Genomic DNA, 12,265 nt, shown 5'->3' on the forward strand with positions numbered 1-12,265 from the left:
CCCAGGAGAGGTAAGAGCAAAGAATGAGCAAAACTTTTTGCATGTATAATAATCTGAAACTGAGAAAGTAATGGTTTGAGCAATTTTATTCAGCACTTCCCAAACTATTTCACCACCAAAGGGTGATGAAGAAAACAAGCCAAACAAACCAAAAGCTCCTTTCAAAACCTTTCCTATGATAGGTGGATTCTCATCTATTTCCAGAACACTAAAATGGTCTCTCTGATTCATTAAACAACTTTTAAATGTAGTGACAAAAGAAAGAAAAGCGAAAACTTCAAGCAAGGTTTCTTCTGGCCTCATAGACTCCTTACTGACATTTCTGTAACCCATTTTGATAATCACTAGATTGAGAAACTGGGATTTACAGCTTTATTATAAAGGGCGAACTACAATTCCCAGCAAGCCGCGGAGCCGACCTGGCTCTGCCGGCTTCTGATTGGATATTTCGCCGGGAGACGAACCAACCAGCGCTTTGATTGTTGCTTTGCGGCGCTTTTCGCGGGGAACTGTGTGATGGGTGGGGGAAACTTTGAAAATTGGATGCTGCAGACTCGGTACTGGAAAATTTCATCTTGGGGGTGGTTGTGGGGAAGTGGGACGCGCGCGTTATTGTCTGCTCCCTCTCTGGGCCTGCGGTATTGATATTGGGACAGCGGAGAGTCTCTCTTGGGTGCAGGGCTCGCCCCCTTAATTCGGTAGGGATCTTAATACGAACCTGCCGCAGATTTATGGGCTTCCTGTCTTTGTGGGGTTGCAACGAACCTGGTCCTTGTTGAAAAAGCTCTTTTTAGGGGGGTTTGGGGTAGTGTTTTGCCTCTTCAAGCTCCCCTCCCCCTCTTTCACTTCCGGGCAGCTTGGTGTCTAGGTAGGGAAGCCCGTGATTGGGGGAAGTTTAGGGTCTGCCCGCATTCAGGTTTTGTTGCAGGAGAGGTGGATAATAGCGTGGAATCTGGAGTCAGATCCCTGGATTCGAAAGCGAACTCTATCATATGCTAGCTGTTATCAGACTGCGCAAGCTTTCAACTCAGTGCCTCCGTATCTCTTTAATCTGTAAAAGGAGTAAAACATCCCAAGGGCTTGGAACAGTGTGGGACCTAATAAGGGCTTAATAAATATTAGCTATTATTGTTACTTCTCAATTTTCATTGACCATCTAAAGGAGGATTTTTCTTTCTTTTCATGATGAGGCGGAGAGGGGTCAGTCTCCAGGGTTGAGTATCTTCCCTCATTCCCCATCCACGTGAGCATGTGCACACACATACAGAGCAGGAGCTCACAGTCTCTGGTGGAAGACTCAAACGTTCAAGCCATAATAAGAGTTAATCATCGGGCGAATATGTACAAAGTGATGAGAACATTGGAGAAGAAGAGACTGAGTTTGGATAAAGCTTTGTGAAGGAAAGTCAGGGAGGCAGGATGGTGCTTGCCTGGCCTACCAATATACTGGTGTGGCTGGAAAGCAGTCGAGTGAGGCTGCCAATGATGTTTTTGCTCAGTGAATTGATAATGATAATGATTGTTAACCTTGAGCATTATGTGAAATCCTTTAACCTTCATTACATTCCTATGGAGTAGGTATTTGAATTACTGTTGTGTTACAGCTGAAGAAACTATAGGACAGTGGGATGTGCAGTAACTTTGCTAGAAAGGTCAGGATCTGGGCCTTGCAGTCTGATGTAGGAATGAGAGGGAAATGAGGAACCAATTTATGCCGGGGCTTAATCCTAGGAAGTGTGGAATGTATCCTGTAGTCTGACGGTTCCATGGGCAGTTTTAAAGGATGAAGGTGACAGGATGGGAGCAACTTTTTGAGAAGCTCACTCTGGCAGGCTTATGGCATGGCCTGATGTTTGCAGGCCAGTGTTGTGCTTCTTCCTGTCCATAGCTCATTTAAATACCACTGACAGTACTTATTGCATGACGAGTTATTTTTGTATACATCACTTTTCTTCTTTTGAGGATGTGTTTATTGATTTTTTAGAGAAAGGAAGAGGGAGGGGAAAAAGAGAGAGAGAAACATCGATGTGAGAGAGAAACATTGATGAGTTGCTCCTGGTACGCACTACGACCAGGGATTGAACCTGCAACCTAGGTATGTGCTCTGACCAGGAATCGAACCTGCCACCTTTTTGGTGTACAGGACAATGCTCCAACCATTTGAGCCACCAGCCAGGGCTGTATACATCACTTTTTATCTTTTACTGTGAGTTGCCAAAGGGGAGGGAATATACTTAAATGATTCTTTAAAAGATATTTTTTAATTTATTGAGAGAGAGAGAAACATCAATTTATTGTTCCAGGTATTTATGTGTTCGTTGGTTGATTCTTGTATGTGCCTTGATCAGGGATGGAACCTGCAACCTTGTTTTATCAGGACAATGCCTTAACCAACAGAGCTACCTTGCCTGGGCTTTAAATGATTCTTGTACCCCAGGACTTAGCACTTGTACTCCAGAACTTAGCAGAGTGTGTGCTTAACAAACCCCTGCAGAAGGAGCAAACGAATGGACTTTCTTTTCTCCTGAGGCAGGGAGTGACCACATGTATGCAATAGTCCAGGCAAGTGATGGGAGTGGCCCTAATAAAGGCGGAAATAGCCGAGTCAGTCTTTGTTAAAGTCCAGGCTGTTTGGGGTTTACAGGTCTTTTTCATTGAATTTACCAGTCTAAATGGTGTCATTTCCTGGAACTACCTGATCTGTAAAGACACCAGGGAATGACTTAGGACATGCCACTTAGTAAACTTCCTACTGGGGAAACAAATCAATACTGACAAATTCCCATTAAGAGAAATGAGAGGGATGTATTCTGTGTTTATGGGAGGTGTGTGTAGAAAGAGAGATAGAGGTTTGATCCGATAGACAGAGATACTCAATCTGATTCAGAGAATTTAGATGTTAAATAGGAATTTGGATCATGGTATTAGAGAATATCTATATTCTCAGTATGTATTTTTTCAAAATTTTACTTTTCTGATAATTATATTGCTTTATCCCCTGGAACAAGAAAGTTCCTGTTTCTACTCTTTCCAGAGGATATTTTGCCATCTCAGTGAGATACAAAGCCTATCTTTGCATACATTGTTAAGGGGATCACAGCGCTTCTATTCTAGCTCCCTTAAGGCAATTATTTCAGAAACCTTATTTAGCCCTAGTGAGGTGCAACAAGAGAGAAATTTAATAGTCTTTGGGAATGTGATCAGCTAGTGTAGTATGTAGGAATGTGGGCAGCTGGTAGGATAAACAAAATTCAGCTTGTAAATAACACCTGGAGTAATAAAATAACATTTGATTAGAAGATTTGCCCTGACTCAGAAAAAGAAGTGAAATATGATTATAGACTGGTAGTAGAGTGTAATGGTTAGGAGGATGGACCTCAGAGTCAGAACTCTTGGGTTTGAAATCTGGAACCACCCCCACTTTTTCTGGTGATAATAGAATAGCTAAGCTTTTCAGGCTTTTGTTTTCTCATATGCAAAAAATTGGGTTAATACCCTTCCTTATAGGGCTGTTGAAACAATTAATGGTGATAATTTATGTATAGCAACAGCGCCCAGTACAGTAGATACTCAATACATTTGTTGTTTCAGTGCAGTGAAAGTAAAGGCTTTCTAGGAGTCCTGTTTCAAAATATGTCTTGCAGGTTATTTATAATCCAAATTTATAAATGGATTGAAGAGCTCCAGATGCTTTACAAATGTCAAGTAGTATTATTATATTCATGAAATAAGTATCAAAGGATGGTGTGAAATGGATATTCTCATCTTACCTTGTTTCTCTGTGTGTGTTTGACAAACAGTTGTCTCCCTTATTTAAAACATTTAGAAATGAAACATTTAGAAAGGTTCTATAGCCTTCCTTTATTTTGTAGGTAATATTTTGAGTACTATACATTTCATTATGCATATGAAAAATTTGAGTAATTTTTTATTTTTGAGAGTAATTTGGATAATAGCCATCTATTATTGCTTATACTATTTTCAATGTTTTTTCAAGGTGGTTCTTCTTGTCCAATCTGGAGTCATGAGTAGCAGGAAACTAAGACGAGTGGGTTTATCCCAAGAGCTATGTGATCGTCTGAACAGACATCAGATTTTTGCCTGTCAGGTAAGTTTTATTTAATTCTTTTTCAATGAGAAACTTTAAGTGTAAATTAATTTTAAATACATGTATACCTTTATAACTCTTAAATAAACCTGAAATATGAAAAAAAAGGATAAATGATAGTCTAAAATTAGTTTAGACTAATTTTAAAATATTTATTTATTTTTAGAGAGAGGGGAAAGGAAGGAGAAAAAAAGGGACAGAAACATCTGTGTATGAGAGAAACATCAATTGGTTGCCTTTTGCACGTCCCCAGCTGGGGACCTGGCCCACCACCCAGGCATGTGCCCTGACCAGGAATTGAACCAGCGACCTTTTGGTCTGTAGGCCAGCACAAAGTCCATTGAGCCACACCAGCCAGGACTCCATAGATAAATTTTAAATGATAAGTCACTTGGGTTAAACTTCCAAATATGATTTCATTTGTCCAAGTTCAGTATTTTTGCATTTTGGGCGGATGGATGCTCATGGCAGAAGGTAAAGGACGCCTGTGCCATCTATTTGGGATTGTCGAGAAGTTGTACCTACTTAGGAGAAATTTTGTAGTTATGAGAACTATGACTCAAATGAGGAGATGGTGTTCACTGGATAATTCCTCTGGAAAGCAAGAGAAATTAATAGTTTGGATTATCTTCCTAGTGCTGGAGTGAGAGAAATGTATAGAGAGGTGTTGCATTTTTAAGCACAATAGTGAAGAAAATCTCTCAGATTAAGTGAGATTTAAGGTTTTAGATTAGGATTTACTCCGTAGACTTTCAGAACATGCTGCAATTTTTAAAAAATTACCTTGTATGTTAACGGTATCTTTGGTTTCTTGGTTAATATGTTTAATAATCTCATGTGCATATTTTTAAACATTCTTAAAAGTATGAAATTTAACATTTCATTCCATAGTCAGTTTTATTCTCTGTCTGTTATCCACTACTGCCCCCGAATATCATGTAGTTAAGGAAGAAGCACCTTGCAGCCTGACACCTTCTGGGCCTCACTGGTGTCCAGACTGTTTCAGGTCCAACTGTAGTGCTCAGAGACACACGGGCTGGATGCTGCTGTTCTGTGATGTTGCTTGGTGTGACCTCTGGCACATGCCAGCTCAGTTGGCAATTACAAGATAAAGCTATCATCATCTTTTAGTTAAGGCATACTTTGAGGGGAAAGTACTATAAGAAACATATAAATCTTTGACCGGTGATAAATTTCACTTTTGTCTATACATGGACGATATCAGTTGAAATTTTCCTTTTAATTTCAATGTCTTTGTTACACATATGTTCAAAATATTCTCCTTATGATTCTTTAGGACTTTTTATGTCTATCCCCACTGGAGCTTATGAAGATCACTGGCCTTAGTTATCGAGGCGTCCATGAACTTCTGCGTGTGGTCAGCAGGGCCTGTGCCCCACAGATGCAAACGGTATGTGTATAATTGACATCTGCCATTCTTTCCGGTCAACGTGTATGACATATTTCTAGTTAGGTAACAAGAGAGAATGGGCAGGAATTCACTTTAGTCTCCACTGACATTGCCACTTGAGCTGCAGCCCAATGCCATTCCAAATGCCAGTTCAAGAACTTAGCTTTCTCTTTTATTTTATATTCAGTCTTGTAGCATTCTTTTGATTTGAGTCCTGCCTTAACATTGGCTTAGCCTTAGTTCATTCCTTCAAGAAAGACTTTTTTGTCTGTTTATTTATTCAGTCATTTATTCTTGCCACCAGTATTTATTGAGTGCCAGCCATGTGCCAGGTCCTTTGGCAGGTAGCGGGGATATTGTAGTGAACACGACTGGTAATGTTCCTGCCCTCTTGTAGCTTATACTAGCAGGAGAAGTCAGAAATTAAACAAATATTTACGTAAATACTTAGTAAATTGCAGCAGTGGTAAGTCCTATTAGGGAAAAGTTCAAGGAGTTTTGAAACTTAATAACAGGGGGCATTACTTAATTTAGGGAAGGGCTCCCCCAAGGAAGCGACACTTAGGCTAACACCTGAGGGATGAGTAGGGGAGGGAGAGGCAAAGGAGTGGGGGAGGGAGGTGAGCGTGGGCAGGGCCCGCAGGCAGGGGGCTAGCAAACGCGAAGGCTCTGTGAAGAGCCGCAGAATGGCGCTTGCTTGGCCATGAAGTCAGGCTGCTGTGAATGGAACAGTGCAGCGAGGAAGAGAGTGTCAGGGGATGAAGTCAGGAAAGCAAGCAGGCGTCAGACCTTTAGGGCCTGCGGACAATGTTAAGGATTTTGGGCTTTATTCTTGGGGCAGTGGGAAGCCATAAAAGGGTGTAATTAAATATGTGTTTTTGGAAACTCAGTCTTGAACATAGACATGTAGTTGAAAAGGAGCAAGGAAATATTAGTGAAGAGTAGATATCTATTAATATATTCCAGACAGAAAGTGATTGTGACATGGATTATCAGTGTGGTATTAATGCAGAAGGTATAATGTCAATTAATATGAGAGACATTTAGGAGGTAGAATAGGAGTTGGTGATTGTCTGTGGGTAATAGCGAATACAGGAAAGTGTCAGAGATGAGTCCTTGATTTTTGCTTTGAAAAATTGGGTGGTAAGGTTAGAGAGGAGTGGGTACATTTGTGGTTCATAAATATTAATATGCTGGTCTTCCTACATCCTCCCAGAGGCAGAAGAGCCTTGGATTTGAGATATAGATTTATTAAATCGTAAACTTTACGTGGAAACAAACTACATCTTTCACTTTACCATTTTATTCCCAGAGCCTATCATAGTATATGGCAGGCAACAGGCACTGTAATTTATTGAATGAGTTTTTATGCTTTCATTTCATTCACAAAATTTCATTTATAAAAATGAAATCTTTAATGGGAGAGATTGCAAGAGACAAGTGTTCTTATGTATTACCAGTGAGCATATAACCACATCAATCACACCTGCAAAGATCTTTTTTCAAATAAGAGCATTCCCAGGTTCCAAGGATTTGATACGGATATTTCTCAGCCTGTCACACCTACCCGTTAGCTATTCTTCACAAACCAACCTCAGTCTGAAGTGATAACTTGATCATGTCACTCTTTGGTGCTCTTGGCAATAAACTCTGAACTTGAACAAGGCTCTCAATGATTTGGCCCCTGCTTACCTCTTAGCCTCATTGCTTGCCACACCACGGCCACACTCCATCTTTGAACTCCATCTTCTAAATGAACTCCTTGGTTTTTTTGTAGTTTTTGTTAGTTTTCATTTCCTCCCTTTATTGCTTCTTGACCTTTCTCTGTACACTCTCCTTTTTGGCAGGAACATGCACATTTCCTTTGCTTGTCTAACAGCTATTTCAGATTTCAGCTTAGTGTAGTTCTTTCACGGAGTCTTCCTGGATCACAGAGTCGAGGTCAGGCGTACTGTCTTTATGTTTCCACTTTCCCTATCACAGTATCTCTTATTACTTGTGTAGTAATTGCCCAGTTTCTAGTCCTGATGGTTGATTGTAAGTACTGTGAGGGCAGGGGCTCTATCTGTTAAATCACATCCCCGTAGACTAGCTCAGTCCCTGGCAAAGAGTAAATATTTGTCAAACAAATAAATGATAGAGAATAAAAAGTTGGAATTGGTGTTCTAGCTGCTAAAATTTGAGGTTTAGAGTTGGTTTATGCTTTTGAAGAGCTTTGATGTTGAAAAGATCGAAATCTTTTTCTTGTGCAGGCCTACGAGATGAAGGCACAGAGGGCTGCTGCTGTCTCCCCTGCCTTCCTGCCTACAACCCTGTCTGTGCTGGACGAAGCCCTGCACGGCGGTGTGGCTTGCGGATCCCTCACGGAGGTAGCGGAGCCACTTTCCAAACCTTTCTTCCATTCCATTACTTTCAGAGCGAGGGGGAAAAGTTTAGTTAAGAAAGCCTATTATTTCATGGAGATTAATCTGAATTAAATTACAAGCACCTCAGGGCATGCTCCTCTACTCAGCGTCTAATGTAGTTGCTCTGCAAAAAAACGTCAGAAAAATCCTCGTTGACTGACTGGTCTGCTTTGGTTGCTCTTTGAATTAATGTAGAAAATGATGAATCTTATGAAATAATATTAAACAATTTGGGAGAATGAAAAAAGGATTGTTACTTAGTGTATTAGAGAGGAAAATTTGAAATTTTACTAATAGTTGGGAAAATTACAGTATTAAACTGAAATGAGCTATTTTTATTTCCTGTTATGGATAGAGTTTGGTTCCAGGAAGTGATAGGTATTTGTTATATATTGTTGCATAGCAAATTACCCTAAAACTAAGTGGCCTAAAGCAACAAGAAAACACTGATTTTATTTCTTTAGGAGTGGCTTAGCTTGGTGATACTGGCGAGGAAAGCAGTATCTGAAGGCTTGGTGGGGCTGGAGGTTATTTCCACGGGGGTCACTCATATGGTTGTGGACAGGAGGTCGCGGTTGCTTCCCCGGCGGGCTCTCCACAGGCCGCTTGGGTCCTCTCATGTCATGATGGCTGGCTTGCAATAGGACGAGGGATCCAAAAGAGGGGAAGATGGAAGTGGCGATACCTTTGATGACTTAATGTGGAAGTTACACATCACTGCTTCTGCCAAATTGTCTTCGCCAGAGTGAGTCATCAAGTCCAGCCCACGTTCAAGGAAAGGGCGGTTAGGCTCTACCCTTGGGAAGAAGCGTCAAGAAAAAATTCGAGGACATTGAAAAACCACCACAGGTCTTTTCCTTGAAAACAGCATTGGTGTGCGTACTGGTCCTGATGTGGTGACTCCATAGACTGTATTTACCAACACACTCCTGAGGGACTTCTCGCCTGAGAGTTCCAGGGGTGTAGATACTTCAAGCAAACCTCCAAACGACAGCAGACTCTTGCACTGATAGTCTTAAATTTAACTGTAAATTCTTCCTTGAAGACATAAAACCCTGTTTTAGATAATAGACCTTATCTTATTTCCTTCCTTCCGAGAAAGGTTTAAAAATGTGTGTGACTATGCCCAGTATTTGCCAACTATGCCCAGTACTAGGTAGTTGGTAAAGAAATGAATACAGTAATCTAAAAAAGAACGAACAAAAACCTGCTACTGCAGAGTTCTGCCACCAGATGGAGCCAGAATGCTATTTCATATAGTCTTTTTGTCATTTAGTTGGACCTTTGCTCAAGTTTTTAACAATAGTGAACCACAGTTACAAACTTATTTAAAAAACAAAAAAACTGAACGTAAGGAAGATTAGCCAACAACTACTTATTTTTTAAGTTTTAGAATAATTTTCAACCTTTTCACTTAAATTCTTCCTGAATCCAAGCAGTAGTTACAAGCCATTTCAGTGTTTTGTCACAACCTGCTTGCTGAATTGGGATATAAATCTCTGTTTATTAGGGGCAAATTCTCTGTGTTCTGTTTCAGCTACAGGTAGCCTATTCAGTCTTCTTAGGATTTTTCAGCTGATTACAGGGAGCATTTCTATTTACTTTTTGTTAAAAAACAAAACTTTCGTAGTTATTTTGTGTGCACAGAATTAAGTATATCCTGCATATGTAAGTTGTGGACTCCTGTGAGCGCATGACCCAATGTAAGGGCCAGAACCAGACCAAAGCCATCAAAACTAGCTGCGGACTCCTCCCTGACCCTATCTTTGGCCTTCTCTTGGGAGGTGATGTCCACCCTGAATTTCTACCATTCCTCTACTTTTTCCCCTGTAGTATCTTATGCCTGTAGTTTTCTTCACCACCTACATACATAAGAGGTAAAACATTTTATTTAGTTTTGCTTATTTTTAGCTCTGTTATATCATGTATCTGTGGTTAAATCATATAGTTCTGTCTGCTTCTTTCACTCAGTATTGTTTTCTAAGATTTATCCATGTTGTTGAAGTTAGCAAGAGTATCATTCATTGCTGTATCATATTCCATTTTGAAAATAGGCTCCAATCCATTTATTCCTTCTCTTGTGAGTGACTGTTTGGGTTGCTTCCAGTTGCTACTAGTGTAAACAAGTTCTGTGAAACTGTTGCACGTGCCTCCTGGATCACATGTACAGGTATTTCTTTAAGGCAGGGATTGGCGACGTACTTACTGCCCAGTGGTCAAATCTGGCTCACTGCCTGTTTTTGCAAATACAGTTTTACTATAACACAGCTGTGTTCATCGTTTACATTTCGTCTGTGGCTACAAGGCAGAGTCCAGTTGGCTGTGACAGACCTCATGGTCTACAAAGCCTAAAATATTACTGTCGGGCCCCTGTCTAGGGCACCCACTTTGGAGAGATTTGCTGGTTATGGGTTATGTGCACGTGTAACTCTGCAGAATCAGGGCAAGCTGTTTTCCAGAGTGGTCGTTCCTGTTTACATTCCTATGAGTGATGTGCACAAATTCCTCTTGCTCCCTATTTTCGTGTCTTGGTGTTATCCAACTTCTTAATTTCTGCCCATCTTTGTAACCTTAATTTTCATTTTCCTGATTACTAATGAGCTTAAATGTATTTTCTTAAATCATTTGGCTATTAAAAAAATAATTTTATTAAGGTTCAATTTAAACACTATAAAATTCAACCATTTTAACTATATAATTCAGTTAGCAAATTTATATTAAATCCTCACCATAATCCAGTTTTAGGACATTTCCATCATCCTGAAATGTTCCCTTGAGCCCCCTTGTAGTTAATCTCTGCTCCCATCCTTATCCCTAGGCACCCACACTGATCAGCTTTCTGTCTTAATAAATTTGCCTTTTCTACACATTTCATCTAAGTGGAATCATGCAGCATGTAGTCTTTTGTATTTGGCTTCTCCCACACAGCGTGATGTGGTTGAGGTTCATTCCTATTGTTGCATGCATTAGTGGTTTTCTCCTTTCAGTGCTGAGTGTGAATGTTCTACTGTACGGCTGTGGCGCATTTTGTATGCCACTGCTCAGTCGGTGGACGCTTGGGCTGTTTCCCGTTTTTGTCTGTCGGGGATAATGCTACTGTGAACATTCACAGACATATCTGACTGAAGATAGGTTTTTGTTTCTCTTGAGTAGATTCCTAGGAATAGAATGGCTAGGTCACACGATAGGTGTGTTTAATATTTAAGGAAGTGCCAGACTGCTTTCCAAACTGGCTGTAACACTTTACATTCTCACCAGCATGCACGATGGTTTGTTTCTCCACCTCTTCACCAAGACTTAGTATAATCTGTATTTTTTAATCTTCACCCGAGGGTGTATTTATTTATTTTTTTTAGAGAGAGAGGGAGAGAAACATTGATGAGAGAGAGAAACATTGATGAGTTGCCTCTAGAACATTCCCCAACTGGGGATTGAACCCACGACCTAGGTATGTTCCCTGACTGGGAATCAAACCCACAACTTTTGGTGTATGGGACTATGCTCCAACCAACTGAGCCACCCAGCCAGGGTTTTGGTATTATCTTTTTGATTGCAGCTGTTCTAGGGGTTGTGTAGTTGTATTTCACTGAGGTTTTAATTTGCATTTTCCTGATGACTAACGAACGATATTGAACATCTGTTCATTACTTACTGGCCGTTTGTATATTTTGTTTAGTGAAATATCTATTAAAATCTTTTGCCTATTTTTTAATTGGTTGGTTGTTTTGTTTTTTTGAGTTATAAAAGTTTTTTATATATTCTGGATATACAAAGTTCTTTCTCAGCTATATGATTTACAATTATTTTCTTTCAATCTGGGGCTTGTCTCTTCATTTTCTTAATGGTAGCTTTTGAACTTTAAAGTTTGGTGTTGTTCAGTCTATCAGGTAAGGTAGTTAAAATAGTCCATTATATTGTTGAGTTAAGTTTACTTGTAGTTGTATTATTTTTAAAAAAATTTACTTATTTATTTTTAGAGAGAGGGAAAGGGAGGGAGAAAGAGAAGGAGGGAAACAAAGAGAGGAAGAAAGAATGGGCTGCCTCTCACCCCCAACTAAGGACCTGGCCCACAACCCAGGTATGTGCCCTGACAGGGAATCAAACCAGCAAACTTTTGGTTTGCAGGCTGGTGCTCAATCACTGAGCTTTGAGCCTATTTTATTGTGTTAAATTAACTCATTTAGAATTGTCACGTATTCCTGGAGAACTGAACCATATTCTCCTACGTGGCACTTGTCACCGTTACAATTTTGCTGTTTGTGTAATTAGTTAATGTATGTCTTCCTCATTGAAGAATAAATTCCATGTGGGCAGGGATTAGGTCTTTTTCTTCTTATTATT

General features: G+C 40.0%; 1 protein-coding gene across 9 annotated transcripts in view; it reads left to right on the forward strand.

Moving 5' to 3' along the window:
* Positions 1–451: 451 nt before the first annotated feature.
* The window catches only part of RAD51B (RAD51 paralog B), a 515,100-nt gene continuing 503,286 nt past the window's right edge, over positions 452–12,265 (forward strand). For 8 of the 9 annotated variants that reach the window (XM_045201893.2, XM_053928932.1, XM_024568299.3 and 5 more), the window contains exons 1-4: positions 452–557; positions 3,998–4,108; positions 5,406–5,519; positions 7,772–7,888. In XM_045201893.2, coding sequence (XP_045057828.2) covers positions 4,025–4,108; positions 5,406–5,519; positions 7,772–7,888 — 315 coding nt within the window. In that variant the 5' untranslated portion in view covers positions 452–557; positions 3,998–4,024. Of the gene's footprint in view, positions 558–1,984; positions 2,096–3,997; positions 4,109–5,405; positions 5,520–7,771; positions 7,889–12,265 lie in introns of all 9 variants that reach the window. The other variant, XM_053928933.1, reaches the window with a different exon arrangement.

The sequence above is a fragment of the Desmodus rotundus genome, chromosome 7, assembly GCF_022682495.2.
Source record: "Desmodus rotundus isolate HL8 chromosome 7, HLdesRot8A.1, whole genome shotgun sequence".
Taxonomy (NCBI): Eukaryota; Metazoa; Chordata; class Mammalia; order Chiroptera; family Phyllostomidae; genus Desmodus; species Desmodus rotundus.